At 42.2% G+C, this 23,252-nt stretch overlaps 1 protein-coding gene across 1 annotated transcript in view; it reads left to right on the top strand.

Annotated features, from left to right (window-relative positions):
* The first annotated feature begins 2,756 nt into the window (after window positions 1-2,756).
* Window positions 2,757-23,252, top strand: part of tspan33b (tetraspanin 33b) — an 83,139-nt gene continuing 62,643 nt past the window's right edge. Inside the window, exon 1 of the mRNA XM_041178954.1 lies at window positions 2,757-2,986. Within this exon, the coding sequence (XP_041034888.1) occupies window positions 2,891-2,986 (96 nt within the window). The 5' untranslated portion in view covers window positions 2,757-2,890. The remainder of the gene's footprint in view (window positions 2,987-23,252) is intronic.

Consider the following 23,252-nt stretch of genomic DNA (forward strand, 5'->3'; position numbering starts at 1 on the left):
AGTTGCTTTGGGAGTTTGGTGTCAGGCGAATAACATGTCCTGCCTAGCGGAGCTGGTTTTGTGTGATTAGCGCCTTGATACTCAGCATGTTGGCTTGGGAGAGGCCGCTGCTGTTGCACTGCCTTTCTTGCCACCAGATTTGGAGCATCTTGCGAAGGCACCGTTGGTGGTGCTTTTTCAGTGCTTTGAGGTGTCTGCTGTGGGTTGTCCAAAGCTCTAAAGCATATAGCAGCGCAGGGATAATTGCTGTCCGGTAAGCCATGACCTTTGTCTTGGGTTTGTGATCCTGGTCCTCAAATACTCTTTTCCTCAGTCAGCTGAATGCTGAGCTGGCACACTGGAGGCAATGATAAATTTTGTTGACGTAGACATAATATTAATTAATTCTAATTTAGAACCTTAGCCCTTTCACAAACTACATATGACTCTCATCGCATTTATTTGTAATAATGTAAATCTCTATGTATTGTATCAAACTGAGTCACCAGAAAGTGTGCAAACATTGTGGACAAAACAATTAAAATAGACTTTTATGTGTCAATGAATCTCAATGCCTTTGGTGCCTTGTTCAGCAAAATGCATTGTTGCAATTAACTAAAAGAGGAAATTGCCTGTTTAACCTTTTAACCTTACTTCAGTATGTCAGAGTCTATTTGTAGCTGTAAACTACACAGTGTACCAGAAACATCTGTTGATAGTACGATGGGTTAATTTGTTTTCTCCCCCATTGACTTCACTCCTCTCCAGAAGGCTTGGCCACATGTTTACCTACTATTCAGTGAGAGGCAGGCGCTCTTTAATTTTTTTGTCCATGTGATTGATCTTCATGGTTGACTCTAGGCGTTTAGGCCCCGCTATTTATTGCGGGGGTGAGGGCAAGATCCAAAACGGCACAAGGCCGGGGACACAGAGATCCTGCTGAACTATACAGCGGAACCTCCTTATCATTATTATTTGTTTTGTTTCCTGACCAGCAGGGAGGGGGGGAGAGAGAGAGAGGCTGCGCTTGGCTGGGGGTTATGGGGATATCAGCAATCAGAAGAGAGAGGTCATGATTAGCATTGGGAGGGGCCATTGGCTTCCTTGAGGTGCTTTATGGAGCAGTTCTGCTGCTCCCAGCCCACAAGGCGTGCTGGAAAAGGCACTTACCTCACGGAGCCATCAACTCCCACCTCCCTTTGATTGTTGGATTTACTGACTCCTGGGAAACTGGCATAAAAATAATCAATTTTAATTTGGGTTCTCAATTGCACTGTTATGCCTGGTTGAAATATGTTAATGAAATTTCCCACCTCTCCATGGTGCAATACTCACATGCCCTGATACCTGCCATTATAAAAAAGACTGTAGGTGTGTAAGCGCCATGTTCAGAATGCGTACCCTATATTTAAGTCTTTAGCCCCTTCTCCCACCCTCTTCTGTCTATTGTGAGGAGGGTGGGGGTAACATCGCTGCCTCTGTGTTAGTAGATTATTTAACAATATGTGGCAAGACACATCAAGTCCAATTCTATCCTCACCTGAAAATCACTTTTGGAAAATTTCCAGCAAGGCTAGCAATGAGGAGTAGGATTTACAACTGAGTAATTTCCCCCCCCTAATTGAAAAGCACTGAGGCCAGTTGCATTACCTCCACTTCCCCCTCCTGTTGTGATAATCTAATGCACACCGACATAGGCTAGAAGCCAGTACCTTCCTGCTCTAATGGCCAGAAGTAAGTGAAAAAAATCATTTACCAGTCCTGCTCCTGATTGCTGCATCATGCTCAAAAGTACACAAGCAGTAAACTCAACGTACCAGATCTGCAGCAGAGAGAACTAGATGTTCTAAAAATGAGAATGATGTGTCAAATATGATGGAGAGTGCAAGTTACCGGGCTGCAGATCCTATTCATTGATGTTTATAATGAATGCTTCTGCATATTTCTATGCTGGTGTGTTCATTATATCTGCAGCAATGCAACATTGCACATTATGCTACTTGGAGTGATTTAACAGCAGCTTGAAGCTTCTCTGTTGCAATAATGTGAAGTGGAAACCCAAATAGAAGCTTTTAGTGTTTGGCATGGTGATATATATTTGCAAGGGACCGCCTCCAATTTGTCCCTTAAACTATGATAGTCAGTTACAGCCAGATATCAATGCCACAATTTGCAAGCATTGCAAATTTGTTGAAAATTAGCATATATTGACAGAAAAGTACATTTTAACTCTTGCTCAAAGTCTTTGTGAGGAAAATAATATCCCCGCATGAAATCATTGTTTTACTTAAAGTTTATGCCTACATATAAAATATATGGCTTAAAGACTGCTATAAAATTTCTGTTATTTTTGTTTAAAATGTGTGTATGTAAATAAATATATATATAATATATCTATTATATACACATTTATACATTAATTAAGCAATATATCATATGAATTATTGCTGAATTAAGTATGTGTACACGCCAAATAAAAATACTAAAGCCTTACACTGAAGGTCAGAACAAAAGAGGAGGTCAAGGGCACAGCTCAACCTAAACCCTTTTGACTTCAATAATAACAGGTTTTTCAAAACCCAGCACTGAAGCTGGTCCCTGTGAACCCCAGTGACAAACGTGTCCCAAATGATGCTGAATCAGTATTCCCGCTTGTGTTGTGTCTGAGCTGCATGCATTCAGCTGATAAAAGAATGTGTCTATTTATGGTACAGAACCAACTGGAGGCACAGAGTGAGTCGCAGTGTTCAGTAACAGGCAGGCTCATTCACATACACGCACACTGCACACACTGCACAAGAACATCAAGCCAGAAGTCTGCTGACATTTTCTTTATCGCTTATCATTTGGCGGAGTCTCTTCTGTTTCCCTGTACTGATATTTTTCTTTTAGCAGCTGTTGTATTTCCACAATGGATCTTGGAAGAAGATTGAACAGAGGTGCAAATATTACATTTATTAACCCCTGGATTAAGTATTATCTATTTTTCTTCAGTTTCCTGTTTTGGGTAAGTAAGTATTGCTGATAAATTTACATTCATTTTTTTTCCAGAACATTCATGCAGGTGTTTAATTTATTTTGTTTATATGTTAATTCTTTGCAGCCTGTTCTGTATTATCCTCTTCACTCTGTAACAGTATCCATCAGTTCTAATTGAAGCTATTAGTGAGGGGATTGTTTGAGCTTGTGTTCAAATTTCCTTTTGATTATTACTTTACTGTGACGCATAATCATTTCTTGAGGTGTCTATTTAAAAGAAAAGGATCGTCCCCTGTTTTGAACGTTGGTGCAGTTGTGCTTTCAGCTTTCATGGAATTTGCAGGAGAGTTCATTGACACACTGAGCCTGTCAGATTACTTGTGTGCATTGGTATAGTACAGCAGGAGCTGGATAGCTTTAGTGGGGTAGTGTAGCTGGGTGAAGGGGAATGTTCTATCTGGCCACTGATGCCTGAAGTGGATGGTGCCGACCTCCCATCTCCCTCTCTCGGCTGGAGTGTTGCGTAGGATTGTGTCCTTGAGATTTCCATTGACTTGATGCATTCATTTTATGCAGAGTTCATCAGAAGATTATTTTACCACTCATACTGGTGCACGGCTTTACAGGGCTGGTTGATCAGTTAACTCATCACAGGCTGGGAGTGCCCTGCTGTGCCTGGCTCAGTCACAGATTTGACAATGTGCTCGCTACCACCTTCTCAAGGGCAATTAGGGATGGTCAACAAATGCTGGCTCCGCCAACGATGCCTACATCCCATGAAAGAATTTTTAAAAATTGAATGTTCAGGGAGCCGAGTTGCGATGACCTTTTCACTGTGGTAATATTTTAGGATTTAACTTCCTTCAGAATATTTCAAAGATTAGCTGGGAAAATAATACTAGTATTTGCATGACAATGCTGTAATTTCAAAACTAACTGATTGTCCATGGTGTTTACAAGTAGTCTGGACCTGGAACATGGCAGTGACAGTGTGAAGCTGGTTAATCTGAGCTGTCTCTTTAATCCACAGCTGAGACACCCCCTGTGGGGTAGTGATCTGAATCTGCACATTCAGAGGTCTATTAGAAAATAATTTGGGGGGAGGTGATGGCGTAGTGATATTGTCGCTGAACTAGGAATTCAGAGACCCAGGGGTTTGAATCCCACCACAGCAGATGGTGGAATTTGAATTCAATAAAAATCTGGAAGCGAAAGTCTAATGATGACCATGAAACCATTGTCGTTTGTTCTGGTTCACTAATGTCTTTTAGGGAAGAAAATCTGCCGTCCTTACCTGGTCTGGCCTACATGTGACTCCAGACCCACAGCAATGTGGTTGACTCTTAAATGCCCTCTGAAATGGCCTAGCAAGCCACTCAGCTGTAACAAAATCTTATAAAAGGAATGAAATCGGACAGACCGCCTGGCATTGACCTTGACCCCTAACACGACAACAGCAAACTTTGCCCTGTCGACCCTGCAAAGTCCTCCTTACTAACATCTGGGGGTTAGTGCCAAAATTGGGAGAGCTGTCTCACAGACTAGTCAAGCAACAGCCTGACATAGTCATCCTCATGGAATCATATCTTGCAGATAATGTCCCAGACACCACCATCACCATTCCTGGATATATTCTGTCCCACTGGCAGGACAGACCTAGCAGAGGTGGGGGCACAGTGGTATACAGTCGAGTGTTGCTTTGGGAGTCCTCAACATCAACTCTGGACCCCATGAAGTCTCATGGCATCAAGTCAAACATGGGCAAGGAAACCTTCTGCTGATTACCACATACTGCCCTCCCTCAGCTAATGTATCAGTGCTCCTCCATATTGAACACCACTTGGACGAAACTCTGAGGGTGGCAAGGATGCAGAATGTACCCTGGGTGGGGGACTTCAATGTCCATCACCAAGAGTAGCTCAGTAGCACCACTACTGAATGAGCTGGCCAACTCCTAAAGGACATGGCTGCTAGATTGGGTCTGCGGCAGGTGGTGAGGGAACTGACATGAGGGAAAAGCATACTTGACCTCATCCTCACCAACCTGCCTGGCACAGCTGTATCTGTCCATGACAGTATCAGTACGAGTGACCACAGCACAGTCGTTGTGGAGACGAAGTCCCACTTTCACATTGAGCATACCCTCCATTGTGTTGTGTGGCACTGCCACCTTGCTAAATGGGATAGATTTTGAACACATCTAGCAATTCAAGACTGGGCATCAATGAGGCACTGTGGGCCATCAGCAGCAGCAGAATTGTACTCGAACACAATCTGTAATCTCATAGCCTGGCATATCCCCCACTCTACCATTACCACCAAGCCAGGGGATCAACCCTGGTTCAATGAAGAGTGCAGGAGGGCATGACAGGAGCAGCACCAGGTATACCTAAAAATGAGGTGTCAACCTGGTGAAGCTATAACACAGGACTACTTGTGTGCCAAACAGCATAAGCAGCAAATGATGGACAGAGCTAAGCAATCCCACAACCAATGGGTCAGATCTAAGCTCTGCAGTCCTGCCACATCCAGTCGTGAATGGTGGTGGACAATTAAACAACTCACTTGAGGAGGCTCCACAAATATCCCCATCCTCAATGATGTGGGGGCCCAGCACATTTGTGCAAAAGATAAGGCTGAAGTATTTGCTACAATCTTCAGCCAAAAGTGCCGAGTGGATGATCCATCTCAGCCACGTCCAGAGGTCCCCAGCATCACAGATGCCTGTCTTCAGCCAATTTGATTCATTCCACGTGATATCAAGAAATGGCTGAAGGCACTAGATAAAGCAAAGGCTATGGGCCCTGACAATATTCCAGCAATAATACTGAAGATTTGAGCTCCAGAACTTACTGCGTCCCTACAACTCTGGCATCTACCTGCTATGTGGAAAATTGCCCAGGTATGTACTGTACACAAAAAGCAGGACAAATCCAACCTGCCAATTACCACCCCATCAATCTACTCTAGATCATCAGTAAAGTAACGGAAGAGGTCATCAATGGTGCTATCATGTGGCACTTACTTAGCAATAACCTGCTCACTGACCCCTGGAAATCATACCCTGCTCTCCTTGGAATAGTGCCCTGGGATCTTTAATGACCATCTGAACCACTGGATCAGGCAGACGAGGTTGCAGTTAGACATTGCATTGGAAGGAAAGATTCCATGAGTCCTTATCTTGCATATTATTAAGCTTTTGTGTGGCACAATATTGAGTGCCTTTTGGAAATCCAAGTATATTACATCTACTGGTTCCCCTTTATCTATCCTACATGCTCCATCCTCAAAAAACTCTAATAAATGTGTCAATGTTTCCTTTTATTCCTTCATGGGATGTTGGCATCACTGGCTATGCTGGCCTAGCATTTGTTGCCCATACCTAATTGCCTTTGAAAAGGTGATGGTGAGCCGCCTTCTTGAACCGCTGCAGTCCTTGTGGTATAGGCATACCTACAGTGCTATTAGGGAATGAGTTCCAGGGTTTTGACCCAGTGACAATGAAAGAAAGACTTGCATTTATATGGAACTTTTCATGACCAACAGACATGTCAAAGCACCTTACAGACAATGAGGTACCTTTGAACTATAGTCACCATTGTAAAGAAGGAAACACTGACAGCCAATTTATGCATGGCTAGATCCCACAAACAACAATGTAATAATGACCAGATAACCTGTTTGGCGATGTTGAATGATAAATATTGACCAGGGTGGAAGGGGCTCACTTCAATATCCCATTCAAAAGACAGCAGATCCAAATGTGCCGCACTCAGTATGACCAGGCAAAGTCAACAAGGTTTTACAAAATTTTGATAAATTTATTAGAGTTTTTTGAGGATGTAATTACTAGGGTTGATAAAGGGGAATCAGCAGATGTAGAATACTTGGATTTCCAAAAAACATTCGATATTGTGCCACACCAAAGCTTAATAATATGCAAGATAAGGACTCACAGAACCTTTTCTTCAAATGCAAGGTCTAACTGTGATCCCATCTGCCTGATCCAGTGGTTCAAATGGTCATTAAAGATCCCAGGGCACTATTCCAAGGAGAGCAGGTTATGGTGTCCTGATATTGTAGCCAACAATCCTCCATCAGATGCCATTATAAAAACAAATTGTCAGGTCATTTATTTCATCACCGTTTGTGGGATCTTACAATGCATAAAATGGCTGTCATATTTGTCTAGCTAACAACAACCACTCAACTTCACATTAATTCCTTCTGTGTGAATGGTGATCAGATGTAGAAACATATGAAAAGCACTATATTAATGCAATTCTTCCATTTTCTTGGCAATCTTCGAGTGCAGGATACACCACACCTTGTCTGATTCAAGTGAACTGTTAATAACACACAAGATAAGAACTCATGGAGTCAGGGATAAAATATTGGCACGGATAGAGAATTGGTTAATAGGAAGCAAAAAATGGAGATAAATGAGGCCTTTTCAAGTTGGCAGGCTGTGAGTAGCAGAGTGCTGCAAGGATCAGTACTGGGGGCCCACCTGCTATTTACAATCTATATTAATGATTTAGACGAAGGGACAAAGTGTAATTTATCTAAGTTTGCTTATGATTCAAAGCTAATTGGGAATGTAAGCTGTGAGGAGGACACAAAGAGGCTGCAAAGAGATATAGACAGGTTAAGTGAGCCGGCAAAAAGGTGGCAGATGGAATTTAATGTGGAGAAGCGTGAGGTTATTCGCTTTGGTTGTAAGAATAGAAAACCAAAATATTTTTTAAAAGATGTGAAAATTGTAAATGTTGACGTTTAGAGGAACTTGGGTGTCAAATCCCAAGTGACAAGGGACACAGAAAGTTAGCCTGCAGGTACAGCAAGCAATCAAAGGCAAATGGCATGTTGGCCTTTACTGCAAGGCTATTGGAGTACAAGAACCAAGAATTCTTGCTACAATTGTATAGGACTTTGGTGAGATCACATCTGGAATACCATGCAGTTTTGGTCTCCACATTAAAGGAAAGATATACTTGCATTGGAGACGGTACAGTGAAGATTCACTAGATCGGTCCCTGGGATGATGGGGGTGTCCTGTGTTGAGAATCTCAGTTAATTGAGCCTATATTCTCTGGCATTTAGAAGAATGACAGATGATCTAACTGAAGCACACAAAATTCTGAAGATGCTTGTCAGGATAGACACTGAGAGGTTGTTTCTCCTGGCTGGGGAATCTGGAACATGGGGGCACAACCTCAGGTTAAGGGGATGATCATTTAGGACTGAGTTGAGGAGAATTTTCCTTCACAAACTTTTGGTCTCTCAGGGAATCAAGGGATATGGGAGTGGACAGGAAAGTGGAGTTGAAGTTGAAGATCAGCCAAGATCATATTGAATGGCAGAGCAGGCTCGAGGGGCCATATGGTCTACTCCTCCTATTTCTTATGACTAAACACTAGCCATTGGTGTGGGTTACTGATAATAATTTACAATGTGGAATGAAATCTTTTGGCTGTTTATGCTCCTATGAACTACCTTGGGAAGTTTTAATATGTTAAAGGTATAAATGCAAATTGTTGTTGTTTCCCAACAAAAAAAAATCATCAAATTTAGTATGTAAATACAGACAGTTCTAGGAACTGAGTTTGTGCCTACAAGTTATGTTCCAGATCTTTGGTATGTGACAGTTTTTACTATATCTAAAAGAAAAAAAACTTTCTGTGCATTTAATTTATCCCAGTGAAGCTAGTTATATGGATACATGTATATGTGAAGCAGAGAGGAATTTCCCTTCCTGCATTGTAGACACTGAATGTTTGAAGCTCAGTTCCTGAAACAACACAGGCAGCAACATTTCATTTCATTGAGATTTTTGCTCCATACTGGAATGCTCAAAATTGAGTTGACAACTCGCCTGCATGTGACATTATTGCCATGTTGCTTTCAATTTCCCTTTGTTCCCTATTGATTATTCCACACATACATTCTTCAATCCCAGTCCAAACCATCGGAGTCAACTATTTGTTACCAAAACCAAGCACAGCCAAGCAGTAAGAAGTAAGATCAGTCCTAATTCTGATGAACCATTTCACAGTTTGACTAACGCAAAAAGAAAAAAGGAATCCGAAACAGGGACAGCGAGAATAATTCTTTTAATGAGCATGTTGTTGTTCTGTGTGTTTGTGATGCTGCCACAGTTCCTTCTAAAGAGAGTTTGCCTCTGAGATCTCAACCTGCTTTCTCTGTTCAGTAGAATCAGACTGACACTTGGAAATACAATCCTTCCAACATCTGTTTTGGATGTTAAGGATTCTATTACTTAAAAAGGTGTAGGGTGTTGTTTGCTCAGTGTCTTGTCTAACATTCCTTCCTCCACCATAAACAGAGGCAGAAACAGGCCATTTGGCCCAACCACTCCATTGAGCTTCCTCCCATCTTTTCTCATCTAATCTATCATCCATTCCCTTCTTCCTCATTTGCTTGTCTTGCTTCCCCTTAAGTGCATCTATACTATTCACTTCTACCACTCCCTGTGGTAGCAAGTTCCACATTCTCACCACTCTTTGGGAAAATAACTTTCTTCTGAATTCCCTGTTGGTTTTCTTGGTGACTATCTAATTGATGGTCTCTAGTTATGCTCTGCGCACAAGAGGAAACATTCCGTCTGTATCCACTCTATCAAAACCTTTTCTAATGTTAATAACCCCACAGCCTTCCTTTTTCAGGAGAAAAGAGACCCAGCCTGTCAATCCTTTCCTGATATGTATACCCACAACCACACATTTTTGGTATCATTCTTGTAAAGGTTCTCTGCACCCTCTCCTCTGTCTCCATATCCTTTTTATAATATGGTAACCAGAACTGCACTAAGTATGGTCTAACCGAGGATCAATAGGAGTTTAGAATAACTTCCCTACTTTGAATTCTATCCCTTTATAAATAAACCCTAGGGCTTGGTTTGCTTTTTTATGGCCTTGCTAACCTTTGGCACAACTTTTAGTGATTGATATATTTGTACTTTGAGATACCTTTGTTCCTCTACCCTACCTAGCTTGCAACTTCCAAGTAACAAGTGAGTTACCTATTCTTCCTATCAAAATGTACTAACTCACATTTATCTGTGCTGAATTTCACTTGCTAATTATTAACCTATTCTGCAAGTTTATTAATGCCTTCTTGTAATTTGTTGCACACATCCTCAGTATCGACTGTCCCCCCCGGATTTGGTATCATCCGCAAATTTAGAAATTGTGTTTTGATTCCGAAGTCCAAATTGTTAGGGCTGAATTTTCCCCACGCTGGTGGGGGGGCTGGGGGGGGGAGTTGATGGACGGGCGCATATGGGCATGCTTCCGATTGGAGGCGCAGTGCCATTTTACATGGGTGGGCCAATTAAGACCCGCCCAGCATGATGTCTGCAGGGAAGTGCTACGCGCTCCCTATGCGGGTGGGTAGGGGTTCCTAAAATCGAGAGTGCGCTCTTTTGCGCATGCTCATGAAAGAGCGCGTTCATCTCCCTAAGGCTAAGTGCAGCCTCAGGGAGATCGGCTCTACGTGTAAAAAAGATAAAAGTAGAAAAATAAAACTTCCCTGACATGTCCCCTCATTTGACAATGTCACATGAGTTGGGACATGCCCATAATTTTTACACAATCTTTATTAAAAAATTTTAAAGCCTACATGAAATCTCATCCTGCCTGTGGATGACATTTCATGTTTTTTCTAGTTCCCGCCGGGGCTCCTGGCCTGCTCGCCAATCTTAAGGTTGGACGGGCAGGTCCTTTAATTGCTTAATTGATCCTGTCAATGGCCTCAATTGGCCATTGACAGGTCGGCGGGCCCACAGCTGATTTTGCTGCACTCCCGCCTTCCTGAAAATTTAAATTGGGCGCGGTGACATCAGGAGTACCGCCCAACGTCACCGTGCGTCATTTTCCGTGTCGGCGAGCAGGCCCCGCCCCCGCTCGCCAACTCGTAAAATTCAGCCCTTAATGTAAGTTGTGAATAAAGTGGTCCCAGCACTGATTCTTATGGAACACCACTTTCCATCTTCTGCCACTCTGAATAACTCCCCTTTACTGTCCTGGTAGACCCATTGTTTCAGCCTGTCCCTACCCCATTGAACTTATTTCTTCCTATCTTGACTCTATTTTTCTCCCTTGTCCAGTCTCTGCCCACCTACATCCTTGATTCTCCTGATGTCATTCAACAATTTCTGGTTTCCTGGCCCTGAACCATGTCTGACCCATTTCCCACACTTCTGTTCTCACCCCTGCCCCTTCCACCCGGAACCACTATCTCCCTTCAGTTCTGAAGAAAGATTCTTGACCCAAAACGTTGAGTCTTGTTTGTCTCTCCAAAGATACTGCCAGACTTGCTGAGTATTTCCAGCATTTTCTGTTCTAATTTCAGGTTTCTAGCATCCGCAATATTTTGCTTTCGAACTACCCTTTACTTCCACTTTCTGCTTTCTGTTTTGGAGCCAGTTGGCAGTCTGTTCTGCAGCTTCTCTCCTGACCCTGTGTTCTCCAAGCTTATTTATTGATCAATAATGTGGCACGTTATCAAAGGCCTTTTGAAAATCCCAATAAATGACATCTACTGCAGTAGATGTAATAACTCTCTCTGTTACCTGCACCAAAAATTCAATAAGGTTGGTCAAGCAAGATTTTCCTTTTTGAAATCCCTTGTTATATTTTTTGTTTCTACACGTTCTTCTATTCTCTCCTTTCATGGGGATTCCATTATTTGTCCTTCCACTGATGTTAAGCTATAATTTCCTGGACATGTTCTGTCCCCCTTCATAAATATAGGAATTACATTAGCTATCTGCCAGTCCAGTCCTCTGGCAGTATTCCTTTTTCTAGCAAATTATTAAAAATGCATCTCTTCTCTAGATTATTTTTAAATAAGTGGATGCAATCCATCTGGACCAGGGGCTTTATCATCCTTGAGTTTGTTTATTATATTCAGTATATCCTCTTTTTATTTTAAATGCACTTATCTCATTGTTCATCTCATCATTCAATGCCTTGTCTTCCTGATAAATTTGCTCACACAACAATCACATCTGCTCAAAAAGCAGTTTGTGAAAAGCTTTAAGACATGAAAAGTGTTATGTAAATGAAAATATTGTTTAGCTGGAAGACCAACTCATTTGTATTTTATTCCCAAACACATGACACAATCATGTAAACAGTGTCAAAACACAGATTGTTCCAGGCAGTGTTCAAGAGGGACATGGTCTTTCTTTATGACCTTACAATAGGTCTGAAAGTATCCAGTGTTTTTTTTAATGTGGGTGTTGCTGGCAAGGCTAGCATTTGTTGCCAATCCCTAATTGCCCCTGAACTGAGAGACATGCTAGGCCATTGCAGAGGGCAGTTGAGAGTCAACTATGGGTCTAGAGTTACATGTAGGCCAGAACAAGTAAGGATGTCAAATTTCTATATTAATGAACCAAATGGGTTTTTACAACAATCAATGATAGTTGCCATGGTCACCATTACTGAGACTAGCTTTAGATTCCAGATTTATTAATTGAATTTAAATTCTACCAGCTGCCATGGTGGATTTGAACCCCTGATCCCAGAGCATTAGCCTGGGCCTCTGGATTACTGGTTCAATAACATTACCACTTTGCCACCATCTCCCCAAAAGGGGTTAAAACCATTGCTGTAAAACAGAGTATCGCTTACATGAAACAGCCCCAGCTCCTAAGTAAGATGTTATGTAAGGCTCACCTATAGGTGCTGAAGAACACAATAAAACTTGCATTTCTGTAGAGCCTTTAATGTGGTAAAACACCCCAAAGTGTTTCACAAGAGTGTTATGCAAAAAATATTGAGGCTGAGGCTCACAAGGAGCAAGTAGGACAGGTAACCAAGAGTTTGGTCAAAGAGGTAGATTTTAAGGCACATCTTAAAGAGAGGGGGGAAGAGACAGAGAAAAGTGGTAAGATTTAGGGAAATAATTCCAGAACTGAAGAGACAGCTATCACTGAACAGCAGTAAAAACCATGAATATTCAAGAGGCCAGAACTGGAGAAGCGCAGATATCTCAGAGGCTTGTAGGGCTGGGGGTAGGGAGGAGCGAGACCATGGAGGGATTTGAAAACAGGGATGAGAATTTTAAAACTGACGCTTTGCCAGACTGGTAGCCAATTCAGTTCAGTGGTCACAGGGGTGATGGGTGAATGGGACTTGGTGGGAATTAGGGCCACACATAGCAAAGTTTCAGATCAGTTTTGAGGTTAAGGAATGGAGGCTGATCAGGAGAGCATTTGAATAGTCAAGTCTAGAGGTGTCCCTCTATACATATAGATGCTGAGCTGAACTTTCTGCACGCTAAATCTTCAATGTAGAGAATGTGACTATACCTTAACAGAACAATTGCAATGTAACATTGTAATTAAAATGACATGTAATCATTGGGCTGTCATTCCTCCTTTTTGTCCAAAAACAGAAAACGCTGGAAGAACAAATACACAGCAGTCCATCAGAATCTGAAAAGAGAAAACAGCCTGAATTGTGTCAGTGTCTCCAGCTGAAACATTAATCCTTTCTGATGCTGATATGAATTTACTATATAATTGCAGTGTTTTCTGTCTTTATTTCAGATTTCTCAGCATACCCATTTTTTCTTTGTATCTCACTTTACCTTGTTAATGCAGATTTATAATTAATAAAAAGATAAATATATTCCTCTTCACAATTTGTTGTATCACTGCCGCTAGGTCAAAAGCCTGGAACTCCCTCCCGAGCAACCTCCCTACACCACATGGACTGCAACAGCTCAAGAAGTTAGCTCACTACCCCCTTCTCAAGGACAGTTAGGGGTGAGCAATAAATGCTGGCCTTGCCAGTGAAGCTCACATCTCAAAAATGAATTTGAAAAAAGAAACACAAAGAAGAGCATGCTAGGAGGTTTTCTCAACCACTGTCTCAGAAGACTCCGGACATTGCATTTTATTCAATATTACACAACTCAGGATGAAATTAGGCTCTCTTTTAGAATTAAATGTGTTTTTACATGTATTAATTTTCTTGGTAGTATAATTTTTCTTATATCCTGGGCAAGAGAAGAGATGAGTGAACTCACCCAGCAATGCTGATCTTGAATACCATCCAGTAATTCCTACTGGAATATGTAGGTGTGCATGAGCGACAGGATAGACACAGGCTTGGGCTCTAGTATGATGCTTTCCAACATGAATAGTTGTCTGACGATGGATGCACACACTGACAATGGGGAAGTTTAAATTACTGGAGCTGCTGGGAGCTAGTGCGTGTGTATGTGTGTGTGTGTGTGTGTGTGTTGGTGACAGAGAGAGTGAGGCTAGATGTGGGGGTGGGGGGTTGGTTGGGGGGGAGGGGTGGGGGGTGGTGGGTGGCGGTGGTAAGGCGAGGGAGTCAGGGAGGTCCAATCCCTGTGTCTGTTAGGAAGGTTGGAGGCCTTTTAGGAGGCGTCTTAGGAGGAGACCACAGGAGGGGGATTAATCATTGGCATTGGGTGATGGTGGTTAGATTGGAGGCCTGAGTTGTGGGAGGTTGAGGGGGTATCTGAGGCCTTGTGGGGAGCTTTGGGGACGGGGGAGATCAGAAGGGGTGGGACGTGGTGGAAATTCGATCACAGGGTTGTGAACAGGCTGGCACACTGGATCCAGTAAATAGGTGGAAAGCTATTTGCATGCCGATCCAGCCGTCCCTCGTCCCGGTTTAGCTTGAGGCCTCCCCAAGGCCTGGGAAAGCTGGTTTTCCAGAGTTCAATTTCAAATGGTGAATAAAACTGAGTCGCGCAACCTCATTATAATATTTAAAGCGCCACCCCACCCTCTTTGGAGCCGTTTGGGCAGCCCACCATCCTGACTGTATTAAGACCAGCTGGGCGGTCTGGGGCAGGACTCAGACTTTAAACACTTTAACACCCCCAACGAACCCAAACCCTCCCATTTATTGGGGTTAAAATTACCCCTCAAAAATGTCTTGAGTGAATCTGGTTGCATGTCAGCAAGAGAAAAGGCAGGAGAATAAGCGGTATCATTTTTAAAACTGAGCACTGCCTACATATTTTTCTAGACACTTTTTTTGCTTCAGTGCCATGTTAATTGGACTGTGAAAATGTTTCATCTGAGTTAATCTAATTCTTTTTGTGCCTGATAGTGGCTGGTTTGCATTCCGAGCTGAATGACTAAGACTGAATGGTGATTTTGCAAACACTGGCCTTACTGTGTTCATTATTGTTTACGCAGCAATTCATACATCATTTATATAAGCTAGTAGCCTCCATTAAAGATAGCAAGCAGGGTCTGTGATTACGAGACAGTGTTCATACTCACTGACGCAACTATATTTTCAGATTTTCCAGTTTGCCCCATTAATTTTTACAAATAATTGTATGCATCAGAAAACATTTAAATGTAGATGCAGTCTACATAGTAAGTGCAGGGAAGCACCTTAGAATAGCGTGTACTGTTTTGAAGCAAATTGATCTGTTATGCACTTTATGGATTGTCACGCTTGAATTGTATTGTAATGTATCTTTACCCATTGCTGCAAATATCTAGTTCCTGCTTCGTGTGTTTTAGAGTACAACTTTTTGTTTTAGGGATTAAAGTTCAACTGTAGAAAATGGGTTAAATGCAATTCAAGCAGCTTGGAGTTTATTACGCTGAAAAGGTTGGGACCATGAACAACATTTTCCCCCATCAGGAGGAAGTGCGGGAGCAGGCGTGAGCAGGTGGGTTTCCGATCGGCGCCCCCGGTTGGGGGAATGCTGCCATGCACGCGGAAGAGCCCACAGATCTCCCTGAGGTAAAGCGCTGCCTCAGATCCACCCTTAGATCAGGCTACGTCATCATGGAGATGATTGGAACAAAGGAAGGATCTTTGGTTTCAGTTTATCTGGGTGTTGCAGGGAAAGGTTTTGAGCTGCAGTTTGGACCTTGCATGGTTTGCATCTCACTGAGAGAAGTTAGCTAAAATAAATGACAGTTAGACAGACCTGCACTGTAAGCAGAGTGCCTCAGGACACTGTCACATGAGTTGGGACTTGTCCATAGCTTTTATTGTAAAATATTCTGCATTTTTTAAATCACTCATGAAACCTAATCCCACCCATGGATGAGGTTTCATGTTTTTTCACAAGCCCGCCTGGGCTCCCGGCCTACCCGCTGACCTTAAGGTTGGATGGGCAGGTCCAATAATGAGTTCAATTGTTTTTTTAATGGCGTTAATAGGCCGTTGACAGGTCGGCATGCACGTATCCAAGTCGGATGTGCACCCACCGAACTAACAATCTAAATGACGCAGGGTGACATCAGGACACACACCCGATGTCACCCCGTGTCCTTTTACATGTCGGTGAACGGACCCTGTCCCTGTTCGCCAACCAGAAGATGCTGGCCCGTGTTGCTTGAAGAGGTTATTAGCTAGAAAGGTAAGATCATAAAACATAGGTGGGCTTCCTTAGCTGGAGAATTGGAGACGTGATCTTTACCCTGCTTGCAAAGAAGTGCAGTCCAAAGAGATGTTTTTGTTTTGGGAGTTAGAGCTAAATTAGTTTAAAAGCATTCAGTGAATCCTGAAAAGTTAGAAAACTCATTTACTTCATCAGAATATATTGAAAGTGAGTGATAATTAAGTTAATGGTCATCCTGGAGATGGTTGGAACAAAGGAAGGAACTTTGGTTTCAATTTATCTGGATGTTGCAGCGAGAGGTTTTGAGTTGCAGTTTGGACCTTGTGTGGTTTGCATCTCACCAAGAGAAGTTAGTCAAAATAAATGACTGTTAGACAGACCTGCACTGTAAGCAGAGTAAAACACTAACTTTATAATTCACTGTGTGGAAGGCGAGTGAGGCTTAATCTCAGTCTGAATTTTGTGAGGAACAGAAGCTGAAGATTGCCTAGTTTGAAGCTAGTGTCTAAATACAAAAGAAAGTAACCAGCAGATTGACTTGGAAAAGTAACCAGAGCAAGAGGCTGAGGCCAGTTAAGGGAGAGTAAATGAAAATTTTGCCTCTGAGAATAGCTGGAGCTGAGGAAAATTCTCCAGAGGACTGTGGTACACTTATGGGTGGTCCTTACAGAAGTAAATAACTTTAAGATTGATGTGTATTATAAGAAAATTCTTGGGGGAAGTAGGAATTTTAAACCATATTGTTAAGTTAATAGTGCTTGTTTTATATACAATAAGTTTATTTTGTTAAAAAACGTGAAATCTTGTGATGTAGTTCTATTGGTTACAATGAGATCCAAAAGCTAGCAATTGCCAACCCAGCAAGAGAGTTCAGAGAGCAGTGCTTGCTGTCTGAACTTTGGTGATTTAATCTATATTCCTGCTCTGATTACAGCTCTATTATACAATGCTGCTTTAGCATAAACACCACAGTGAGAATCCCCACTGTGAGGGAGTTGCCAGTGTCTGTGATTTCCAAGCCCTCCCAACAACTGACTCTCCAGCATTCTCCCGATTGTGCTGCACACAGTGCTGGGTCTCTGCAGGTAGTGTCATGGGGGTGGGCAGAGGGGGCACTGCTGATCTCCTGGACTGTTGGTGGCAGCATTGGGGATAGAGACCCCTAATCCTGGGAAACTCCCAATCATTTCAGGATTGGAAACACTACGCCCATAACTCCCACCAAAAATGATGTAGTGCATTAATCTGTAACACCATCTGATTGGACATAATTCTACTATATGACCCCCCGTTTCCAATCTTATGATGTATCCTCTGTAAGGTTTACATTTTCTTTTTAATTAAGAACTTTGGAAGGCAGCAGCTTGTGGTCTGACAAATACACATTTCTAGGGACTTGTCAGTGCATGAACACCTGTGATATTTGAAGGCAGAGAGTGTCTAGTTATCCATAGTGTGTGGAACCTCTTAGCTGTTACTCAGAAGTGCCTTTGAGTTCAAGCATTCTTGGTGTAGTAGTCTAGAAAGTTCAGTCTTGAACTAGGAAGCAAGCAGGAGAAAAACTTAAAGAGGAAAGTATCCTTTGTGTTCAGTGGCTCTCAGTAATTTACAACATTTGTAATACATCAAACCACATCAAAACCCACTAATTCTCCCCGTGTCCAATCTCATTTTATAGCAACATTTTGATTCCTGTTTCTCTTCAGCCTTTACTTCAAATCCCTAACTTTGCCATCGATTATCTCCAGATTGTTAGCAAGATCAGTGTTTTATTCAACTCCGAGTTGAGTTTCTGACCTCATATCCTCTCTGCCATTAATACTACTTTCAATTTCATAACATTGAAATTCCTTTCAAAACCCCTCTGCCTCTCTACTCCACTTGGCTGCTTGAAGATCTTCCTTTTTGACTCACCTTTTACTTACTAGTTTGCCATCCTTTATTTTTCATATTGCATTTCCGTGAAGAACCTTGGGACGTTTTCTATGTTAAAACTGCTACAGAAATGCAAGTTGCTGTTTGACAAGTTATTCAGCAGCAACATAACAATTCCGTCTTAACTCAGAAAATGTAGAGTCCCCCATCTCTTTTGAATGTGTTTCCCAAGTCCGCCTTAGGTCTTCCTATAGAAACATAAGAAATAGGTGCAGGAGTTGGCCATTCAGCCCCTCAAGCCTGCCCTGCCATTCAATAAGATCATGGCTGATCTGCCCCAAGCCTCAACTCCTCTTTCATGCCAGCTCCTCATAGCCCCCCGCTCCCCAGTATTTCAAAAATCTATCTACCTCCTCTTTAAATACTTTCAGTAATCTAGCCTCCACAACTTTCTGGGGTAGAGAATTCCAGGCACTCAGTACCCTCTGAGAGAAAAAATTCCCTCACATCTCAGTTTTAAATGAGTGTCTCCTTATCCTGTAACTATGTCCCCTAGTTCAAGATTCCCCCACTAGTGGAAACATCTTCTCAACATCTACCCTGTCAAGCCTCCTCAGAATCTTGTACGTTTCAATAAGGTCACCCTTCATTCTTCTAAACGCTAATGAATAAAGGCCTAACCTGTTTAGCTGTTCTTGATAAGTCAACCCCTTCATCCCAGGAATCAGCCTAGTGAATCCCTTTTGAACTGCTTCCAATGCCAGTATATCCTTTCTTAAATATGAGGCCAAAACTGTACACAGTGCTCCAGGTGCAGCCTCACCAACACCCAGTACAGTTGTAACAAGACTTCCCTATTTTTAAACTCCAACCCCTTAGCAATACAGGCCAAAATTCCGTTTGCCTTCAACATAGAAAAAAGGAGCAGGAGTAGGTCATTTGGCCCTTCAAGCCTGCTCCGCCATTCAATATGATCATGGCTGATCCTCTATCATAATACCATACTTCTGCTCTCTCCCCATACCCCTTGACGCTTTTAGAGTCCAGAAATCTATCTATTTCCTTCTAAAATATATTCAGTGACTTGGCCTCCATAGCTTTCTGTGGTAGAGAATTCCACAGGTTCACCACCCTCTGAGTGAAGAAGGTTCTCCTCATCTCAGTCCTAAATGGCCTACCCTGTATCCTGAGACTGTGACCCTTTGTTCTCAATCGCACAGCTAGAGGAATTCATCCCTGCATCCAACCTGTCCAGCCCTGTCAGAATTTTATATGTTTCAATGAGATCCCCTCATTCTTCTGAACTCCAGTGAATACAGGCCTAGTCGACCCAATCTCTCCTCATATGACAATTCTGCCTTCCCAGAAATCATTCTGGTGAACTTTCGCTGCACCCCTTCTGTGGCAAGTATACCCTTTCTTAGGAAGGAGACCAAAACTGCACACAATACTCCAGGTGTGGTCTCACCAAGGCCCTGTACAGTTGCAGTAAGACATCCTTGCTTCTGTACTCAAGTCCTCTCACAATGAAGGCCAACATACCATTTGCCTTCTTAACTGCTTGCTGCAGCTATGTGCTTGCTTTCAGTCATTGATGTATAAGGACACCCAGGTCCCTTTGTACATCAACGTTTCCCCATCTATATTCATTTAAGTAATACTCTGCCATTCTGTTTTTCCTACCGAAGTGGATAACTTCACACTTATCCGTGGTATGCGGCATCTGCCATGTTTTTGCCCACTCACTCAACCTATCTAAGTCACCTTGAAGCCTCTTAACACCCTCCTCATCACTCACATTCCTACCAAATTTTGTGTCGTTAGCAAACGTTGATGGACAAAGGGACCTAGGTGTCCTTATACATCAACGACTGAAAGCAAGCACGTAACTGCAGCAAGCAGTTAAGAAGGCAAGTGGTATGTTGACCTTCATTGTGAGAGGACTTGAGTACAGAAGCAAGGATGTCTTACTGCAACTGTACAGAGCCTTGGAAATATTACATTTGGTTCCCTCTAAATCATTGATATATATTGTGAATAGCTGGGGACAAGCACTGAGCCCTGCAGTACATCACAAGTTGCCACTTGCCACTCTGAAAGAGACCCATTTAGTCCTACTCACTGTTTCCTGTCTGTTAACCAATTCTCTATCCATGCCAATATATTACCCCAATCCCATGTACTTTAATTTTACACACTAACCTCTTATATGGGACTTTATCAAAAGCTTTCTGAAAATCCAAATACACCACATCCACTGGTTCTCCCTTATCTATTGTGCTAGTTACATCCTCAAAAAACTCCAGTAGGTTTACCAAACATGGTTTCCCTTTCATAAATCCATGTTGACTTTGTCCAATCCCATTGATATTTTCTAAGTGCCCTATTATCATATCCTTTATAATAGACTCTAGCATTCTCCCTACTGCTGATATAAGCCTAACTGGTCTGTAATTCATTGCTTTCTCCTTCCCTCCTTTTTTAAATAGTGAGGTTACATTTGCCACCCTCCAATCTGCCAGGACTGTTCCAGAATCTACAGAGTTTTGGAAGATGACAACCAACACATCCATTATTTCCATGGCCACCTCCTTTAGCATCCTGGGATGTAGATTATCAAGTCCTGGGGTTTTATTGGCTTTCAGTCCCTTTAATTTCTCTAGCACTATTGTTTTAGTAATACTAATTTCCTTCAATTCCTCCTTCTCACTAGACCCTCGGTTTCATAGCATCTCTGGGAAGTTATTTGTGTCACCCTCTGTGAAGACAGGACTAAAGTAGTTGTTTAATTGCTCTGCCATTTCCTTGTTCTCTATTATAAATTCACCTGTTTCAGGCTGTAAGGGACCTACATTTGTCTTCACTAATCTTTTTCTTTTTACATACTTTTACAGTCCGCTTTTATGTTCTTGCAAATTTACTCTCATAATCTGTTTTTCCCCTCTTAATTGAGCTCTTGGTCCTCCTTTGCTGAATTCTAAACTGCTCTCAATCCCCAGGCTTGCTACTTTTTCTAGCAACTTTATATGACTCCTCTTTGGATTTAATACTTTCCTTAATTTATTTTGTTAGCTATGGTTGGGCCACTCTTCCTGTTGTGTTTTTGCGCCAGAAAGGAATGTATAATTATTGCAATGCATACATTCATTTCTTAAATATTAAGGAATGCCTTTTAATGAAGTTCCCCAATTTGTCTTAGCCAACTCACACCTCATACCATTGTAGCTTCTTTTGTTTAGATTTAGGCCCCTAGTTTCAGTTCGGACTACTTCACTTTCCATCCTAATGAAAAATTCTATCATGTTATGGTCACTGTTCTCGAAAGGACCCCACACAACAAGATTATTAATTAACCCCTTTTCATTGCACAATACCAAATCTAGGATAGCCTGTTTCCGAGTTGGCTCCTTGACATACTGGACTAAAAAAACCATCTCATACACACTCCAGAAATTCATTTTTAGTGGGATTCCCCAGGGGTCAGTATTGGGACCCTTGCTTTTCCTGGTATATATGAATGATCTAGATCTTGGTGTGTGGGGGACAATTTCAAAGTTTGCAGATGATACAAAACTTGGGAGAATTGTAAACTGTGAGGAGGACAGCGTAGAACTTCAAAAGGACATTGACACATTGGTGGAGTGGGCAGATAGGTGGCACATGAAGTTCATTGCGAAGAACTGTGAGGTGATACTCTTTGGTACAAAGAACATGAAGTGACAGTATAAAATGAAGGATACTACTCTAAAGGGTGAACAGGAGCAGAGAGACCTGGGTGTATATGTGTATAAGTCATTAAAGGTAGCAGGACAAGTAGAGAGAGCTGTTTCTAAAGCATTCTAAGGTGTCATTAATAGGGGCATAGAGTACAAGAGCAGGGAGGTTATGATGAACTTATATAAGACACTGGTTAGACCTCAGTTGGAGTATTGTGTACAGTTCTGGGCGCCAAACTATAGGAAAGATGTGAAGGCATTGGAGAGAGTGCAGAAGAGGTTTACGAGAATGGTTCCAGGGATGAGACACTTCAGTTATGAGGAAAGATTGGAAGAGTTGGGACTGTTTTCCTTGGAGAGGAGAAGGCTAAGAAGAGATTTGATAGAAGTTTTCAAAATCATGAGGGGCCTGGACAGAGCAGATAGGGAGAAACCGTTCCCACTCGTAAATGGATCAAGAACCAGCGGGCACAGTTTTAAAGCATTTTGCAAAAGAAGCAAATGCAAGGTGAGAAAAAACTTTTTCAGACAGTGAGTAGTTAGGGTTTGGAATGCACTGTCTGGAAGTGTGGTTCAATTGAGGCATTCAAGAGGGCATTGGATGATTATTGAAATAGAAACAATGTGCAGGGCTACGGGGAAAAGGCAGGAGATTGGCACTAAGTTAAAATGCTCAGCGAGCCAGTGCAGACATGATGGGATGAATGGCCTCCTTCTACACCGTAACAATTCTGTGATTCATCTGCCACTATTATTACTAATATGGTTTGCCCTGTCTATCTGTAGACCAAAGTCACCCATGATTACTGTAGCGCCCTTGTTACATGCATCTCTAACATCCTGTTTAATGCCGTCCCTTATCTTATCACTACTGTTTGCAGGCCTTTGGACAACTGCCACTAATGTTTTCCACTCCTTGTTGCTTCTTAGTTCCACCCAGGCTGATTCTACATCTAGATTTTCTGAGCCAATATCCTCTCTCACTATCGCACTGATTTCCTCTTTAACTTACAACGCCACGCCACCTTCTTTTCCTTTTTGCCTGCCTTTCCTAAATCTCAAGTAGATATTCAGTTCCCAGCCTTGGTCACCCTGCAGGCATCTCCCCACAATCGCAATTATATCGTACCCGGTTACATCTGTCTGCACTGTTAATCCATCTACCTTATTGCGAATGCTCTGTGCGTTCAGATGCAGTGCATTTAGACTTTTCTTTTTAACATTTTTATAGATTTTTTTGTACTATGGCTCTATGTGCTGCTGGCCCTTGTTTCCTCTGCCTCCCACTTTAGTTTTCTACTTTTCTGTCTTTCATTCCTTTCT

The sequence above is a fragment of the Carcharodon carcharias genome, chromosome 2 (genome assembly GCF_017639515.1).
Source record: "Carcharodon carcharias isolate sCarCar2 chromosome 2, sCarCar2.pri, whole genome shotgun sequence".
Classification (NCBI taxonomy): Eukaryota; Metazoa; Chordata; class Chondrichthyes; order Lamniformes; family Lamnidae; genus Carcharodon; species Carcharodon carcharias.